This window comes from Triticum urartu, chromosome 2, assembly GCF_003073215.2.
Source record: "Triticum urartu cultivar G1812 chromosome 2, Tu2.1, whole genome shotgun sequence".
Lineage (NCBI taxonomy): Eukaryota > Viridiplantae > Streptophyta > Magnoliopsida > Poales > Poaceae > Triticum > Triticum urartu.
This window is the reverse complement of record NC_053023.1, coordinates 638570107-638588634: the sequence shown is the minus strand read 5'-3', so window position 1 is coordinate 638588634 and position 18528 is coordinate 638570107. Positions and strand designations below refer to the sequence as shown.

At 49.6% G+C, this 18528-nt stretch overlaps 1 protein-coding gene across 2 annotated transcripts; it reads right to left on the bottom strand.

The window, feature by feature from the left end:
* Nucleotides 1-6721: 6721 nt before the first annotated feature.
* Nucleotides 6722-11148, bottom strand: LOC125539344 (O-fucosyltransferase 6-like). Of its 2 annotated transcripts, none has more exons than XM_048702782.1 (11): nucleotides 10691-11148; nucleotides 10478-10537; nucleotides 10293-10383; nucleotides 10083-10162; nucleotides 9115-9203; nucleotides 8860-9043; nucleotides 8577-8758; nucleotides 8396-8498; nucleotides 7984-8315; nucleotides 7294-7855; nucleotides 6722-6987 (listed from the first exon to the last, which is right to left on the bottom strand). In XM_048702782.1, the coding sequence occupies exons 1-10, from the start codon at nucleotides 10877-10879 to the stop codon at nucleotides 7438-7440; spliced, it is 1728 nt and encodes a 575-aa protein (XP_048558739.1). In that variant the 5' UTR covers nucleotides 10880-11148; the 3' UTR covers nucleotides 6722-6987; nucleotides 7294-7437. The 2 variants fall into 2 exon arrangements, with proteins under 2 accessions (XP_048558739.1, XP_048558740.1); XM_048702783.1 differs by having other exon boundaries at nucleotides 10083-10159.
* Between the last annotated feature and the right edge of the window lie 7380 nt (nucleotides 11149-18528).

Here is an 18528-nt window from a genome sequence, read left to right as displayed (position 1 = left end):
TCCTCGGCCTGGTAAAATTTCGCGGCATCCGACACACTGCGGGGCAAATCTGTGAATGCTCCTGGAGAGCCCCGGACTCGGGTAATTAACAAGTAATTTACTTTCACATGCTTGCTTTGCATATTGAATGCCTTACCTGCATCTATCTTCCTCATCGCCTCGATCTCCTGGAGGGCCTTTTGGGCTTCAGCCTTGGCATTCTTTGCGCTCTCGAGGGCCGCGGCAAGCACAGACTCTCGCGTCTTCGAGTCAAGCTCCAAAGCCTCGTGCTTCGTCACAAGAGCCTGGAGCTCTTGTTGCACCTCGCCCACCCGTGCCTCTTGCCTTTCCTGCTCGGTGCGCTCCTTGGCCGCTTTGTTTTCGGCCTCGGACAGCGCTTGCTTCAGGGTCGCCACTTCGGTCGTGGCCCCTGGCACATTCACGATGATCCTGTCATTTCGCAACCACATTTTTATTTTATATATAGACAAGGTATTACTTACCTTTGTTCTCCTCGAGCTGCCTCTTGGCAAGGCCGAGCTCTTTTCCGGACCCCTCGAGGTCCTGCTTCAGTGCGGCGACCTCCGCAGTCAGTGCGGCAGAGGTCAGCAGCGAAGCCTGCATGCGCATACATACATACTTATATTAGACTCCTGCATATATTATTTGATCCTCTATTTGGCTTTTCTTTGTGAACACCAAACAGAGCATCAGGGGCTACTATCTATGCGGTAATATTTTTCCTATATTTTAAATACTTACCTCAAAGCCTGTTAGATCACTGCACTCATAATAGTGCGGTGCTCTTCGTCGATGAAAGCGCCGCGAAGCGCTCCCAGCAGGTTGTCCGGTGCCTCTGGATGGACAGAGGTCACCGACACGGGCATCTTGCCCCTTTTGGAAGGGGGCCGCCTGCCCGAGTCCGGAACCACTGTAGGTTCCGGCGCGATGTTCGGCTGAGAGCCGAACTTGGAGCCCCCGGGAGCCTTGCTCCCTTTGCTCCTGGAGTCCGGGAGGTCGCCTTGAGGCGCCTTCGGGACTGTCTCCCCCCGGCTCGGTGCCCCCTGAGACAGTACCTCGGCATTGTCCGTAGGGCAAGGAGAGGTGGCGGTTGGAAGTGTATCACTATTCATGTCCGATGAGTCCAAGGAACCGTCCGACGATGATACATCGATACGGGCTTGGGGCGGACTGCATAATCATATTCGACGTTAGGAGAAGCAGTGTGACAAAGGTATGCTATGAGTTACTCTGGTATCCGAATACTTACGACTTCGTCAGGGGCTTGGCCCTGAGCAGCCACTCGTCTTTGCCGTGGTGGAACAGTCCGGAAGGAGAGTCCTTCCCTTCTTGGACCCTTCGGCCTTCCCGGTTGGGGCGGCCTTCCTTTTCTTGTCTCCCCTGGCTGGAGGGGGAGAGTCTCCATCTTTCTTCTCCTCGTTTTTGTGGGAGGAGTGCGTCTCGGAGTTATCGGACGATGAGCCCGATACCACCTGGCGCCGGGAACTCTTTCGGGTTCCCTTGGCCTTCTTCTTGGTCTTATCCGGCACCTCATAAGGAGCCGGAGTCCACATCTCTGTCAGGAGAGCGTCCGCAGGGTCTTCAGGCAGAGGGGCCGGACAGTTGATCTGCTCCGATGTCTCCACCCAGTCCTGTCAATGGCATGGGAGCTCAGACCCCGCACATGGTTAAGCTATGGGAAATAAACACCCTATCAGATGTACAGAACTTACCGGATTGCAGAATGCTTCGCGCTTAGCCCGCGGTCCTCGATAAGAGAAGGAGGGACCTCGGCTCCCTTGAACAGCACCCTCCAGACGTCTTTATGCGTCGTGTTGAAGAGCTCGCTTAGAGTCTGGTGTCGGGTCGGGTCGAACTCCCATAAGTTGAAATCCCGTTATTGACACGGGAGGATCCGGCGGAAGAGCATGACCTGGACTATGTTGACAAGCTTAAGTTTCTTGCTTGTCATGTTCCGGATACACTTCTGGAGTCCATCCAGCTCCATCGATGAACCCCAGGACAGGCCCTTCTCCTTCCAGGAAGTGAGCCGCATGGGGATTCCGGATCGAAACTCGGGGGCCGCCACCCAGTTGGTGTCGTGCGCCTCGGTGATGTAGAACCACCCCGATTGCCACCCCTTTACGGTCTCCATGAAGGAGCCCTCGAGCCATGCAACGTTGGGCATTTTGCCCACCATGGCTCCGCCGCATTTCGCTTGTTGGCCGCCTACAACCTTCGGCTTGATATTGAAGGTCTTCAGCCATAGGCCGAAGTGGGGCCGGATGCGGAGGAAAGCCTCGCACACGACGATGAATGCCGAGATGTTGAGGATGAAATTCGGGGCCAGATCATGAAAGTCCAGCCCGTAGTAGAACATGAGGCTGCGGACGAATGGATGGAGGGGAAACCCCAATCCGCGGACGAAATGGGGGAGGAAAACCACCCTTTCGTGAGGTTCCGGGGTAGGGACGATCTGCCCTGCGGCTGGCAGCCGGTGCGCGGTATCCGCGGCTAAGTATCCGGCTCCACGTAGCTTTTTAATGTGCCCCTCCGTGACGGAGGAGGCCATTCACTTGCCTCCCACTCCGGACATGTTTGGAGAGAGTTGAGGAGGAGGATGCGGACTTGGGCGCTGGAGCTCGAGTGCGCGAGAATGGATGAGCAAGGAGGAAGAAGGCGTGGGTAGAAAAAGGTGAGATCTTATCCCTTTATAAGGGCGGACTAAACTATGCGCCCCCACTAGCCTGGTAAAACTCGCTTATCCCCCAAGCGTCGTAATTGATGGCGTGGTTGGGTTACCCACGTTCGTATTGATGAGAATCTCGTAATAAGGGGAACACGATCTCTGCTTTGACAAGACGTGTCAAGAAACCGCCTCGCGTTATGTGTGGGGGCTGGTTAAAGGAAAACGGTTCAAATAATTACCGGGCCGTGGCGTGATGTCATGCTGCCCAAACGTGTCGGCAGATTAGATTTGTGATAATATTATTCTCTCTACGGTGGTATGTGGAACTTATTTTGCAGGGTCGGACACTATCCTTGTATTCAAATTCTTCCGTGGTGTATTCGGAGGAGGAACCCGCCTTGCAATGTCGAAGACAACACTGCGCGCCGGACTCATCGTCATTGAAGCCTGGTTCAGGGGCTACTGAGGGAGTCCTGGATTAGGGGGTCTCCGGACAGCGGACTGTTGGACTATGAAGATACGAGATTGAAGACTTCGTCCCGTGTCCGGATGGGACTCTACTTGGCGTGGAAGGCAAGCTAGGCAATACGGATATGTATATCTCCTCCTTTGTAACCGACCTTGTGTAACCCTAGCCCCTTCCGGTGTCTATATAAACCGGAGGGTTTTAGTCCGTAGGACAACATACAATCATACCATAGGCTAGCTTCTAGGGTTTAGCCTCTCCGATCTCGTGGTAGATCAACTCTTGTAATACTCATATCATCAAGAATAAATCAAGCAGGACGTAGGGTTTTACCTCCATCAAGAGGGCCCAAACCTGGGTAAAACATCGTGTCCCCTGTCTCTTGTTACCATCCGCCTTAGACGCATAGTTCGGGACCCCCTACCCGAGATCCGCCGGTTTTGACACCGACAACGGTATTTATAGACTTGAGATTAGGGTCAGTAGAGCCACGTGGGCCCCACAAGGTAATAGGGTGCGCCCAGGGGGTGGTCGCGCCCTGTTGCCTTGTGGGCAACTGGTGGCCCCCTCCGGTGGATCTTCGCTCCAGTATTTTTTATATATTCCATAAAAATCTCCAAAAAGTTTCTTCCATTTTTGAGAACTTTTATTTTTGCACAAAAAACAACACTATGGTAGTACTTCTGAAAATAGCGTCAGTCCAGGTTAGTTTCATTCATATCATGCAAATTAGAGTCCAAAATAAGAGCAAAAGTGTTTGGAAAAGTAGATACGATGAAGACATATCAGAGCCTCATGTCCAAACATCTATAGACCGTTATCCAACTGCATCTATAGTTGATACTCCACCCAAGACCATTGTCTAGCATGCATCTTAAAGTATTAAATAAAACTGAGTATTGCATTAAGTATGATTACATGAAATAGATGATATATCGTATTTACCCCACGTTCAAAGGACAATTCCGCAATCATTGTTTTATCCCTAGTGGCAACAACACAATACAAGCCTTTTCCACTTTATGTTGTTGTGGTAGATTACTTGAAGGATTGAACCCAACTATCATACACAACTCCCTCTTGGAGATCACTAATCAAACTTGGCCAAATAAAGAAAAATATATCAGAGAGCATATATGAATAAGAATTATGCAACAAAGAAACCAAATTGATCTCAAAAGAATTCATGGTTAGATCATAAAGTGGCAATTCATCACACCGCAATAACACACCAATAGATTATGTCTGATGGATCACAATCATGTAGGCAGCTAATGTTATCTTTGTATTGACAAGAAAGGGAGAGAAGACCATTTAGCTACTGCTATGGACACATAGTCCAAAGGAAACTACTCACGGACGATCATGGTGACCTTCAAGTTGATGGAGATGGCCACCGTGATGATTTCCCCCTTCGACGGAGTAGTGGAAAAGGCCTCCGGATTGGGTCACCATGGAATAGAGAGGCGTGGTGGCAGAAAAAAATCATCTATATTTAGGGTTTTCGAAGCGGAATAAAAATATATATGCCGAGAGGTGGTGGAATGGGGGCCTGTGGTCCCCCACTTGGATGGAGCATGCAGCCATCCGCCTGACCACATGGTGGGGCCACGTGATAGGACTAAAGTATGTAATTTTCTCTTAGTCAAGTTGCTGCTCTACCGGCTGCACCCAGCGAGTAGCAATGTCAAATTGTGTTGAGGAGAGAGGCGACCCGTCCCCATGCCACGACGGCGGTTAGCAGCAACGAGCCGATGATAGCCGAGTGGCGATCCACGCAAAACGAACACTACTACATAGGCACAACCTCATAGATATTTTCTTTTTCCATAAATTCTCGTTTGTCAGTGAGCACCATTTTTATACAAGTTGTAGATTGTAGCACTATGAATAATCTTAAAATCAATCACCGGGAGTATGGTTTAGAATTCAAAACAAATTGTTCTCTCCTTTGGCTGGCACACCCAACTTTTCCGTTCTACCACTGCTAGGCTCACTCTTATCATAGCGAACCTGACCTGAACTGTACATGGTAGTATCAAGAAACCACTAACCAAAAGGTGGTGGCGGGAAAGATCAGAAGGTTGGACGAGGTAGCCTAACAAAAAACGCCCCGTGTCACTCCACGTGGTGACTCGGGCACAAGCCTAGCCGCCATCGTACACCACCCTGTCTCCACCCCTCCTCCCCTGCCGTCGCATGGGCTGCTGGGAATGCACTGCCTCGGCGGCTTCACCCCGATCAACGACATTTAGCTCGAGCAATGGGCTGTGGTGGGTCTTTCTGGCCAGATCTGGTTCTCTAGGAGGCCCGGAGGAGGCTCGGTTAGCGACTGGTTTGCAGCAGTTTGCAGGGTGGCTCCCTTACGGGATGGTGGGTTGCGGTGGTGTCGGTCTGGGCAGGCCTTCAGGGTGCTGCGGGTTGTGCACCGAAAGGATCTATGTGGTGCAACACATGGCGTCTGTTGGCTCTGATCTGGTGTGGTGTGTCCACGACATTGCCCTTGAGATAGGTGTTCGGCTCTCCGGGCGAAAGTCTTGCTCGAGTTTGGTCGGGGATGGTGACAAAGGATACCTTCGGGTGTGGTTGTTTGGAGGCGTCAAACGAAACATCTAATTTTGCTAAGAGATAAACAAGATGAGTTATTATTGTTTAAATTCTACCCCGCCCTTCAATGTGACTGCCTGGAACATCTTGGATGTAGAGAAACGCCAAGATTTTTGACAATGTCTACCAAATGGCTTTCTATCTTTCTTTTAATAAAGTTTCAGTGCTGGGGTTTTGCCTACAGTTGTCAATTCTAAGAGAAAAATATTAGAAAAACGTTACCTTTCAACCAGCGGATCGTGCTCTCGCATCTGCCGTGCGCGGAGCCGTTGGATTACTTTTGATCAAACAGTCCACGTGTACGTATAGATTCTACGCCTCGCATCCGCCGTCCTCGGAAGCCAACGCACCCACTGTATGTATTAGAATTTTGCAACATCCTTCATGTTTCTGAAACATAGGAATGTTGCAGTGGCACCACGACGGTGCGACGATGTGGACTAAAAATTTCTGTAACATAATATCTGTTGCAAAAATAATTCTGTAACATAATATCTGTTGTAAAAAAATGTCTGCAACATTATCTTTGTTGCAAAAAATAAAATCTACAACACAACCTTTGCCACAAATGTTTTCTATAACAAGACCTCTGTTGCAAAAATAATATAAAAACTTCGCAACAAGATCTTTGTTGCAAAAAAAATATGCAACACAATTTATGTTACAACACCCATTTTTTGTGACAAAATGTTTCCGCAACAAGGTCTCTGTTGCAAAGTAGAGTAAAATATTCAATCTAGATTGTGCCGAATCAGACGGCTCGCGCAGCGGCGAATCTTTTAAAAGGATCCGCCAGCCGACGCGTAGCAGTCCCCAAAATATTAGGATACTTTGGCAGTATATTTTAATATATCCTACTAATGAGCGTTCAGGAGACTGGAATATAACAATTAAAAAATAAGAGCTGAACGCGATAAAAATATTGATTTCCCGAAAAGGAGCGGCTCCGAACTATCCAACGATGCTGACACGTACAGGTGTGGTGGGTAAAATTTTCATTCTTTCTTTCTCCTCTTCATGTTCTAAGTTATGTACAGATTTCACGGCAGACCAAAATTTTGAACTCACTGTCACATTACATCAAACTATAAAGAAAAGGGAAAAGGGGCTAGCGCCTATTTACTGTTCAATCTAAAATATATTAATGCAAAACCAAGCAAAAAAGTTCTTCTAATTTGCCAATCAGCATTCGATGCAGACCAGTCAAATGCTGTACATTTGTCTTGCTCATACTGATTGCCTGCTTCTGCATTGACAGAACATGTGGAGTATCAGATTGCTGAAGTCAAGTTAGAAATACACAAACAGAAGTCATGTTTCCGGTTAGGTTCGACATGTATTTTTAACAAAATTTAACCGCATATCAAATGCATATTTCATGTCAAATATTGCTGAGACTACTATTAAAATATAATTTGTATTGCCAGAATCAAACGTGAAGATCATGCAGGTGCATAAGTTTCATCTTTGAGGTATTCAGTGTATAAAGGCAATGTACTCCCTCCGTCAAGTATTTTGTATCATTTACGCAAGTCAAGTATTTTGTATTTACCTGTCTTCTTCTGTAAGAAGCTCTTCCTGATTTCTCCATGCAAAAAACACAGGAGAAGATAAATTCTGCAGTAGCTTCTGTACACAAAAAACTTCACCACCTTTCCCTTCTAAGTGACTAAACCTATTATAATAGCTATCAATTTTAGTCTGAGAGTATGTCCTCCAATTCAGGAATGTCTGGTCCAGCAATACGGCCGTAGTCTGGATCAGTCTCATTTGATGAATCCCCTCCCAAGGGTGTATTCTCTCCATAGTCCAAATCGCTCCAGTCAAACTCTGCATCACTGGTATGATTCCCGGGAGCTTCACCAGCACGATTGCTTAGGTTCGGCTTACTATGCCCAGTTCTTCTCTTTGTCCTTGCACAAATGCAGTCCATAGGGTGCTCGTGAAATTCACCTTTTCCTGGTTTAATCTCATTTGGCTCACCCATAAACCCCTTTTGGTACATCTGAACTTTGGATGCAAATGTGTCCCAGCTCATGCTGGTTCGATTAAGGAAGAGTGAAGAGAGCTTCTTAGAATTGGGTCGTATGGTCCTCTTGTGCCCAAAGTATCTCCTGAAATCAGCATTTATTTCAATCAATCTACTTACATTTACAGGGTATTTGAATATGCAGGCAACAATTCATATTGTAAAAAATCTACTGCTATTCAAATTATTGTAGAACTGCACAAAAGAGATTACCTTCGACCAGCCAACATTCTTGCCATGTTGCCATTGTTATTTGTCACGAAAACATCGCTGCCATCACACACTACATAATCAAGGGCGGCCATGCGAGACGAGAATGGCAAGAAAGGTGCCAGCTCCTCCTTGCTTGATAGAGTCTCCTTCGAGTGGAAGTTTGGGAAGAGCGCTTTCAGAGGTGCTAATGTCTCCTCTCCTCCATATACATCCCCCGACGCAACATATAGGTGGACATCCTTCCCAAAACCCAATGCCCTGAGCATGAAGCCAACTTCTTCAGGTGTTAGAGGACATTTGCCATGCCGGCGCTCTCTGTCAGGGTTGCTTTCCTGCACATAAGTTTGAGTGTAACTGTAAAAAACTGAAAGGGCCATACATTAATAACCATGAATGAAGAATGGTCTCTTACATGCAGTGTATTCCACCTCTTACGTATTGCACCTAGTTCCCTTCTCTCAATTTCGCCACCCCCAAAGTAGCATCCCGAGAAGGCCAGCATGTCAGGCTCAAATCTGTCATAGGTTAAGTGGGTGAAGAAAATTCGCTTGTACTGCATAGCCAACACAAAATTTATTTGAAAGAAGTATTACCTTAGGTGAAGAGCAATGAAGCGTCCACTTTTGGCTCTCATTCTTTGGACAAGCAATCGGCCCATTTCGAGAATTGGATCTGTGAACTTTAGTGCATGATAATTGACTCTACACCTCAGCTTTTGAAGATCAGTCTCCAACCTGTTGGAAACCCGGTAGTCAAATTTTGTTAGTTGAACAACCTGCATGAGCAGAAATGCAAGAAACATGTCAGAATTGAGCATTTTCAGCCTGAAGTTCTGAACATAAGAAATGTGTCATGTTGACAATCCGTAATGCTTACATGTTTCTTTAAAAGGGCAGGTAGTACTCGGTTCTCATAGCATTTTGGAGTACACTTCCTAGGTACACGCATCTTATATGGAAATGGTGTTTTCCCATTTATATCAGGTACTTGTCGTATGATCTTTACATCATTTGCGAGCGAGGATATGAATGAGTCAGCATCAAATATCTCCCCAAAATCACTGTGATACAGAACACCGAATTAGCACATGGTGCTTTGCCAGAACAACCAAAAGAGGGTAAAGATTGTTACCTTGCGTCATTCCAGAAAGATGCCTGATCAAGCTTTGGAATGACAAGTGTTGCATTCAGAATGCGCGCTGCAACAACAGCATCTATGATCTGGAAACAGATAAGCAGAAGCGTTTTTGTGTCATTTATTGAATTTCATCACTTATCTAAAAATGGGGAATATTATCATGACAAACTTCTGATGTTGGAACATTAGAGTTTCATCACTCTGTATAGCAAGAAGACACGAGTCTGAGCACAAACAAAGAATTGATTATCTGGATACCCGCTCACAGTGATAACTCATACTGATTGGTCAAGAAACACACGCTATGACCTCGAACCGAAAGTTGTTCAGATTGATAACTCATACTCATAGGTCAAGAAACACACGCTATGATCTCGAACTGGAAGTTGTCCAGATTGATGACTCATAGGTCAAAGAAACACACACTATGATATCAAACTGGAAGTTGTTCAGATTACTCAAGATCAGAATTTTTTTTTATTAAAGCTCAAGATCAGAATTGGCAAGTAAGTATTCAGGTACACGTTTCCTACGGTATAGGGTAGTTGTATATGACAGCTAATACTAACAAGAAAGGAATAAATACAGTGGTGCAGTCATGCAGCGCTTCCAAAAGTAGTTGGAGCATACCAAGAAAAGACGGAAATGCAGGGATGCAGCCAAAGGCGTCAACAAGTTGTTGGAGTAAATTGAATTGACCAGGGCTATACCATAGATGCTTACAACTGAAGAAAACTGACATTATTGTACTATTAGCACATGGCCAAGCCCAAGAGTCTCATCATTGCGAAACCTAGACTGACATTAGACCACTAACACAGTAATTCAGGTAGGCTATGTATACATGGAAATTACGATGTAATTCAACTGCAATATATTCACACTGTTGGACCAAGCAAAAAGACAATAATTCGATGGGACAAGCCAGCAACTAGCATGGCAGCACGTTCGTTCGTACTCACCCCTGTTCGCTGCTGGTTCAGGCCCCCGCTGGTGGCGATCATCAGATAGCGATTCGACTCGGTGACAGCCTTGGCATCTGCTGAAGGGGAAACTTTACTGTTAGCGAGCAGTGAGACACGAACACGAGCAATGGCAATGCTAATCTTGTGAAGCAAAACAATCCGTATACGGAAGGGAACGAAATTGCTGCAAGCAACAGGCGTGCGCACCGGCGAACTCCTTGGTGGCGTCGCTGCAGCCAACGAAGTGGTGCGCCGTCTTCGACGTCCAGAGCTCCTCCCCCAGCCTGCTCCCGCCACTCTGAAGAACAAATTAATCAGGCGAATTGGCCGCTCGATTTCACCGGGTTTAAGCGCAAGAAACGGTGAGGCAGAGCGCGGGGTTATCCACTCACCGGAACGGTGAAATCGACGGTGCCGACGAGATTCCTGCGCAACTCGGCCGGTTTGTTCAACTGCTCCGCGAAACAAAAGGGGGGGAGAGGAAAAACAGCAAACAGAATCGGCATTAAGGCAGGAAGCGAGCGAAAATCGGAGAGCATTGCATGGGCCGACGGCGACCCCCGTCGCCGCAAAGTCGCGCCTTTTGTTAGGAGGGGAAAGCGTACCAGGAACGGCGGGTTGGGGCGCCGGACGCCGCCGCCGCCGCCGCCACCCCCGAGCGGCGGCGAGAGGAAGCAGTGGAACGCGACGACGACGAGCAGCAGGCCGGCCGCCGTGAACGCCGCCGCGGCCGGCGCCACCGAGGGCACCACCCAGCGGCCGTGGTGCTGCCCGCGCCGCCGCCTCGACCCCATGCGGCGCCCCTCCTCCTCCACTCACGCGCGCGCGCACGTACGACGCGCGCACGCCTTGTTCCCTTCCCGCTCCGGTCCTGCTGGGCCTCGTGATCGAGCGTGCGGGTTTTGGTGGTGGCGGCAGAGATGGGAAGCGGCCGGGGCCGGAGGCGGACGGAGGTCCAGGCTTTTGTTTCGTTAGTTGGGTGGCAACATTTGGCGAGAGAGCAGGCAGTAGAAAACGATGAGACGGCAGGAGAAGCGACTGCCTCCTCCTCCTAGACTACTAGCGGGGCGGCTACCGGGAGATCAATCATATATATCGCCAAAGAGAGGGGGCTACAAGCAAATAAATAAACAACACCAGTGGGTCAGTAAAAAAATGGAGGATCAGAGCGAATCCCCGCACACTAACCGCTTTTAATTCCGTTCGGCCGTTCCGATTATATAGTACACACTAATCTAATCCAATGCAAAGCATTACCCTCAAAAAAATCTACTTATGTAAAGCAGATTCAACAAAAAAAATCGTTATGGAGAAAAAGAAATCGCGTGGGATCAGAGCCGATGCGTGTCTCCTACAGTAATTTGAGGGAAGCTGAGAGTGGCATCCGGAGAAACGCCGCATGATGGCCAGATTAGATTAGAGAGAGAGAGATTAAACCGTTGTATATACGGTGACGGGGGTGGTACAGTACCCTCCAGCGAGGACGGCGCCCCCGCGAACGAATCCCAAATAATTACAGGCCTCATTGAATGCGCAGTCCACCCGTCTGGTGCTAATTCATTGCAATTTGCTGCTAGGGTATTCATGCTAGTAATAAGGTGCTTCATTTACGATCCGATTCAAACGAGAGATCACACGTGCCGTTGCCCTGATTTATTTTTTTTGTTTCTTTCCTCTCTTTTTTTTCCAAGAGCAGCAGACCGCCCGCCCAATGGGAGCGTTAACCATGGTGCGCCGCACGACGTGATGAAGCGTGCACGTAGCCAGCTTTCTTTTTGTTAGTTAATTGATTAATATAATTAATTAATTAATTCGTGTCGCATAAAAAAAAAGGATGGATGGTTGGTGGTGAGGGAGAGGGGCGACGTCGCACATGCAGGAGCAGTCCACGTGATGGTTGCCTTGGCTGTACCGCTTTCGACGATCCTAGCGGCCAACAAGCGACCGGCCACGACCGATCCCGTCCCAGCGGGCCCGCCTTTCCGGCCGTATGCCGAGCCGGACTCTTTGTTCATCTGGCATGCAGACGGCGTGCTGCGCTCGGGGAAAAAGACTGCGGTCAAGTTCGACATGCACGGACCATGACCGATGACCGCCCTTCCATGCACTATATAACCAAAACAGGATGAAAATGGAACTTCGAAATAGAGAAATTGTTTCCGAATGTTTTACCCTCTCTTTTTTTGCACTTTGGCTCTGTACTGGATTACTATAAAAAAGTATTAGTACTACTAGTAAGTAGGGGTAATTTTCTTGGTACAAATTAAAGAACAAAAAAAAAGGAAAAGACGGCGAGTTGTTTGGTTTTTTTTTTTTGAGTAAGGCAAGTTGTTGGGATTCGCTGCAGGTTTTCAGTGCTGCAAAACAGCCTGCTCTAGAAGAATACACCTCTACCGGGTCTACGTACCGAATGCAAGGTGAAAGGCCTACTGAACTCCGGTGATTGCTGCGTTGAAACGCATTCTGTTAGTAACAAATTTAATCGAAAGATATTCCAGCTGTCTTGCATCAACTACTCCCTCTCTTTTGGGCCTTATTTTAACTCCGGGCGAGAATAAACCCCGGATGGGTAAAAGTCGGTTTAGACGGCCTGCATGTGATTTGGACAGAAGAAAATGTTTGTTGCACCCAAGTGGGGCGGGGGTGGCGCATACGGTGGGGCCACGTACCCCTAATAACAAACTGGACGCAGCAACAAAATCATGCGTCGATGGGTGGATTAGAAGAAAAGTCCCCATCACCCACCACCGGTCCCAGCCCATCAGCTCATGAGGTTTTGCTTTGTGTTTCCCCTTGAGTACACTATACAGACCAATAATTGGCTTGGACAAAGTCTCTGTAGCTTTTGCTAATATAGCAATGGCATTTGTCTGTTCCCTTAAAAATATAATTTTTTTAGACATTTCAAATGGACTACACATACGGATGTATGTGGACATATTTTAGAGTGCAGATTCACTCGCTTTGCTCCGTATGTAGTCAGTTGTTGGAATCTCTAAAAAAGAATCATATTTAGAAACGGAGGAAGTAGATGGTGGTATTTGTTTGTTTAGTTATGTGTCGTGTAAATGCATCCGTTGCTAAAACTGTACTGGATTAGAACCGCGGCTGCTCATGGACTGTTTCAGTTAGAGTTGCGCGTGACACCCCGCTTGTCATGTCACTAACTCGCTGTTTTCTTCTTCTTCTGGATGAAGCAACCAAGAAATCTAGGAGCAGCATACAACTTTGGGAGCAGAACGGTACCAGAAAAGCAGTTGATTATTCGTTTCAGTAGAATATATGCTCCGAGTCTAAGCTATCCCCATGATTTTATCTTTTATAGGTGTCTACGGCTAAACAAGCCAGGGCATCACCTAAAGAGGGGCTAATGGCTTTCCAGAAACACTTCTTCTTCGATATAACCCCCTAAACACAACAACGGCTGAAATCGCACCGTACCCCTTCATTAAAAAGGGTAGGATCGTTCCAGCACATAAAAAGCCGCCGCCCCGCGCGACGGGGCTGTACCCGTGCGACGGGGCTCTACGCCGACTACCCGTACACGCGTCCGTCCGCGTACGTACGAGGACGACCAAAGAAAAAAAACGACGCGACCTGTCGAGCGACGTATTCGTGGCGACGTGGAGAAAAAAAACGGCGTGACCTGTCGAGCGACGTACTCGTGACGACGTGGCGTCGACTGGACGAAAAAAAAACAAAAATAACACGACACGACGTGTGTGGACGGGCGGTTGCGTGCCTTCTAAGCGACGGTCAAGGGCGGTTCCCGACGTGGCCGTCGGCCCGATGCGCCATTAATGCCGGCGTTAAGCCGGGCGTCGGTCACCTACCGGACGCCCTCCCCCACCCACCGACGCCTGCCTTTAAAACGCCGCTCGTCGCCCCGTCTGCCTCCCCCACTCCACTCGGCGTGCCTCGACCCGCTCACCCCACCCACCGACGAGCTCCCTTTCCCGGCGGCCTCCATGGCGTCCGATGGCGGCGGTAGCTCATGGCCGACGAGCCTGGGCACGCCGGAGACAGACGAGCTCATCTGTCTCGGGATGATGGTGCCGTCGGGCTGCCGTCTGCCTCGCGCGTTCCACATCACCGCCGACGGGTACCCGACGAGGGGGCCCGGCGCGACGCCGGACGAGCTCCGCCAACACGAGGGCGGCCGGTGGAACATCGTCGGCCGCGCGAGATTCTGGAAGGGCAAGAACTTCTGGGCCGTCATCGCGCAGGCTCGTCGGGAGTTGCGGACAGGCGGCTCGTCGTCGGGCCCGGGCGGTTCGGCGTCTGCCGCGCGCGGCTCGTCTTCCGCCCCGCGCCGGCGGCCGCACCGTCTCCGAGCTCGTCCCGTCGTCCGGTTCCCGCCATCGCCCGGCCCGCCTCCCCTCCCGTCGTCGACATCCCGCCGGAGCAGTTGGCACTGCGCGAGGACGGCGACCCCGACGACTGCCCCGGCTATCTCATCGCACTGCGGGCGTCGCAGGCAGAAGCGGCGGCCGCGGAGGCGAGAGAGGCCGCCGAGCTGCAGGACGCACTCGACGCGGCGATGGCAGCAGAGGCCGCCGAGATGCAGGCCGCACTGGATGCGGCGGCGGCCATTGAAGCGGTGCAGCCGTAGGTGGCTCCGGAGGAGGGCGACGGTGGCTACTGGAACGACGGCGGCAAGAGCAGCGACGACGGCGACGGCGACGGCGACGGGGGGAGATCGTGGACCTCGGCAACTCCGACGACGACGAGTAGATTAGGATTTAGTCGTTATGTTTAATTAAGTTTACTTAAGTCCGGTTTAATTAAGTTTTTTATGTTTTAATGTAAAATGAACCGTGGTTATGTTGAATGAACTATCATTTATTGTTATGTTGGAATGAAAATTAGTATGAAATATTATGGACAAAAAGTGAATCATTTTATAAAATAAAAGTGACCTGAAAAAAATTAAAATTAAATAGTTTACCGGTATAATTGAAAGAATAGTAAAAATTATATAAAAAAAGATGAAGAGAGGAACAAAGGAAAAAGTAAAAAACGAAATTAGAAGAAGGAATTTGTAATTTTTTTAAAAAAAAAATAGTATGAAATAATTTTGAATTAAAAACAGTGTTTTAGGACTACTGAAGCCAAAAACCGTAGAAAATGCAAACAGACCCAAAATGCACATAAAATTGGCACGCATGATTCTCAAGTAGATAGAATGCGATAAAAAAATTTGGGCATGTTTGTAAGTTACGGAAAGAAAGGTGTTCGGTACACACATTTTCACACCGAAACCACTGGGTTGCACAGCAAGTGCCAGTGCGGTTTGCCGGAATGCACCCAACTTTTGGCAGCGTGTGTGGGGACCCGCCCGGGGACCGCACGCCAGAGATGAACGAAATCGGACTACGAACACACGTTGCGTCACGTCCGGGCAATATTTTTGGGGTTTTCGGCGGGGAAAATCATAGAAAATCCGTACAGCGTCAGAACGCGACGAATTTTGGCGTGCGTGCCCTCAATGGTCACTGTGGCCTGTGGAAAAAAATGAGCGACTTTGGGGGATGCGACGGAGAGACGTACGACCGAGGGTCCCCTCCACCCATACCGAAACCACCGGGTTGCACAGCAAGTGCCAGTGCGGTTTGCCGGAATGCAGCCAACTTTTGGCAGCGTGTGGGGGGACCCGCTCGGGGACCACACGCCAGAGATGAACGAATTCGGACTACGAACGCACGTTGCGTCACGTCCGGGCAGTGTTTTGGGGGTTTTCAGCGGGGAAAATCATAGAAAATCCGTACAGCGTCGGAACGCGGCAAATTTTGGCGTGCGTGCCCTCAATGGTCACTGTGGCACGTGGAAAAAAATGAGCGACTTTGGCGGATGCGACGGAGAGACGTACGACCGAGGGTCCCCTCCACCCATACCGAAACCACCGGGTTGCACAGCAAGTGCCAGTTTGGTTTGCCGGAATGCACCCAACTTCTGGCAGTGTGTGTGGGGACCCGCCCGGGGACCGCGTGCCAGAGATGAACGAAATCGGACTACGAACGCACGTTGCGTCACGTCCGGGCAGTGTTTTTGGGGTTTTCGGCGGGGAAACTCATAGAAAATCCGTACAGCGTCGGAACGCGACAAATTTTGGCGTGCGTGCCCTCAATGGTCACTGTGGCCCGTGGAAAAAAATGAGCGACTTTGGCGGATGCGACGGAGAGACGTACAACCGAGGGTCCCCTCCGCCCATACCGAAACCACCGGGTTGCACAGCAAGTGCCAGTGCGGTTTGCCGGAATGCACCCAACTTTTGGCAGCGTGTGTGGGGACCCGCCCGGGGACCGCACGCCAGAGATGAACAAAATCGGACTACGAACGCACGTTGCGTCACGTCCGGGCAGTGTTTTGGGGGTTTTCGGCGGGGAAAATCATAGAAAATCCGTACAGCGTCGGAACGCGACAAATTTTGGCATGCGTGCCCTCAATAGTCACTGTGGCCCGTAGAAAAAAATGAGCGACTTTGGCGGATGCGACGGAGAGACGTACGACCGAGGGTCCCCTCCACCCATACCGAAACCACTGGGTTGCACAGCAAGTGCCAGTTTGGTTTGCCGGAATGCACCCAACTTTTGGCAGCGTGTGTGGGGACCCGCCCGGGGACCGCCCGCCAGAGATGAACGAAATCGGACTACGAACGCACGTTGCGTCACGTCCGGGCAGTGTTTTGGGGGGTTTCGGCGAGGAAAATCATAGAAAATCCGTACAGCGTCGGAACGCGACAAATTTTGGCGTGCGTGCCCTCAATGGTCACTGTGGCCCGTGGAAAAAAATGAGCGACTTTGGCGGATGCGATGGAGAGACGTACGACCGAGGGTCCCCTCCACCCATACTGAAACCACCGGGTTGCACAGGAAGTGCCAGTGCGGTTTGCCGGAATGCACCCAACTTTTGGCAGCGTGTGTGGGGACCCGCCCGGGAACCGCACGCCAGAGATGAACGAAATCGGACTACGAACGCACGTTGCGTCACGTCCGGGCAGTGTTTTGGGGGTTTTCGGCGGGGAAAATCATAGAAAATCCGTACAGCGTCGGAACGCGACAAATTTTTGCGTGTGTGCCCTCAATGGTCAGTGTGGCCCGTGGAAAAAAATGAGCGACTTTGGCGGATGTGACGGAGAGACGTACGACCGAGGGTCCCCTCCACCCATACCGAAACCACCGGGTTGCACAGCAAGTGCCAGTGTGGTTTGCCGGAATGCACCCAACTTTTGGCAGCGTGTGTAGGGACCCTCCCGGGGACCGCACGCCAGAGATGAACGAAATCGGACTACGAACGCACATTGCGTCACGTCCGGGCAGTGTTTTTGGGGTTTTCGATGCGGAAAATCATAAAAAAATCCGTACAGCGTCGGAACGCGACAAAATATCTGCACGAGCCATCGCTATCTGAGGGAATATCCCCGACAAACGCGCACGTCGCCCAATCACGTCGCGCACGTCGCCCGATCTGATCCCCGTCGCCCGCCGCTGCCTACACTGTCGTTCCCCGCCCGACAGCGTCGCGCCACCGTCAACGCCCATCGTCACCCCGCACTAGCCGACGTCACCACCCGCCGTCAGCGCCGGTCATCAACACCCGTCGTCACCCCGCACTAGTTGACGTCACCAGCCGCCGTCAGCGCCGGTCGTCAACGCCCGACGTCACCACCCGCCGTCAGCACCGGTTGTGAACGCCCGCCGTCAGACGCCGCCGTCAGCCGCTGTGATCGCCGTCGCCCGCTGTAGTCGCCGTCGGGCAGGCATTTCTTTTAATATTTTCAACATTATATAACACATTAGATGCATGCAACGTCACATAGATATTATTATATGCAGTATGGACATCGATGTTGTGATTGCATGTTTCGTAGAAAAATGGGTTAGTCTTGTTAATAAGTTAACATCAAGTCAGCGATTTACGTTTTACGAAACGAAGATGGAGGGCATGTTACGAATACCTTTGGTCAAGATGCGTGATAATTTGCTTGCGCTTATGATTCAAGGTTACAATCCTAGTAGTAAAAAATTCATGGTGCAAGAGGCAGCCGGAAAAAAAGGGTTGATTTCACTGAGGCCTGATGATGTGTTCGCTATATTTGGTTTCAAGAATGAAGGAGTTGATGTTTCTAGTTTTTTGAGTATGGACCAAGGCAAAGCAATAAAAAAATTCCAACTAGTTTTGTTAACAAGAAGAATGATAAAATATTGATTGATGATCTTATTGACAAGATTGCGAGAAATAAAAACGCGGACAATGAATTTGTTCGGATGGCGTTTCTCGTCCTATTAGGGACTATAATTGCACCAGTGTCTGCTGAGTACATTCCGAAGAATTATTATGCACTAGTGCAAGATGTCAGGCAGATAAAAAAGTTCAACTGGAACGCATTCACTTTGCGGTTTTGTTTGTCGGAGATTGGTATGGTCTTGCAGCCCGGTCGTGT

What these genes read in the sequence shown, in the direction of transcription:
- LOC125539344 (XM_048702782.1), bottom strand. Translation starts at nt 10,879, where the DNA reads ATGGGGTCGAGGCGGCGGCGCGGGCAGCACCACGGCCGCTGGGTGGTG. An exon ending in GCCCCAACCCGCCGTTCCTG is followed by an intron (nt 10,538 to 10,690) that starts GTACGCTTTCCC and finishes TTCGCGGAGCAG; the next exon opens with TTGAACAAACCGGCCGAGTT. An exon ending in AGAGGTGGAATACACTGCAT is followed by an intron (nt 8,316 to 8,395) that starts GTAAGAGACCAT and finishes ACTTATGTGCAG; the next exon opens with GAAAGCAACCCTGACAGAGA.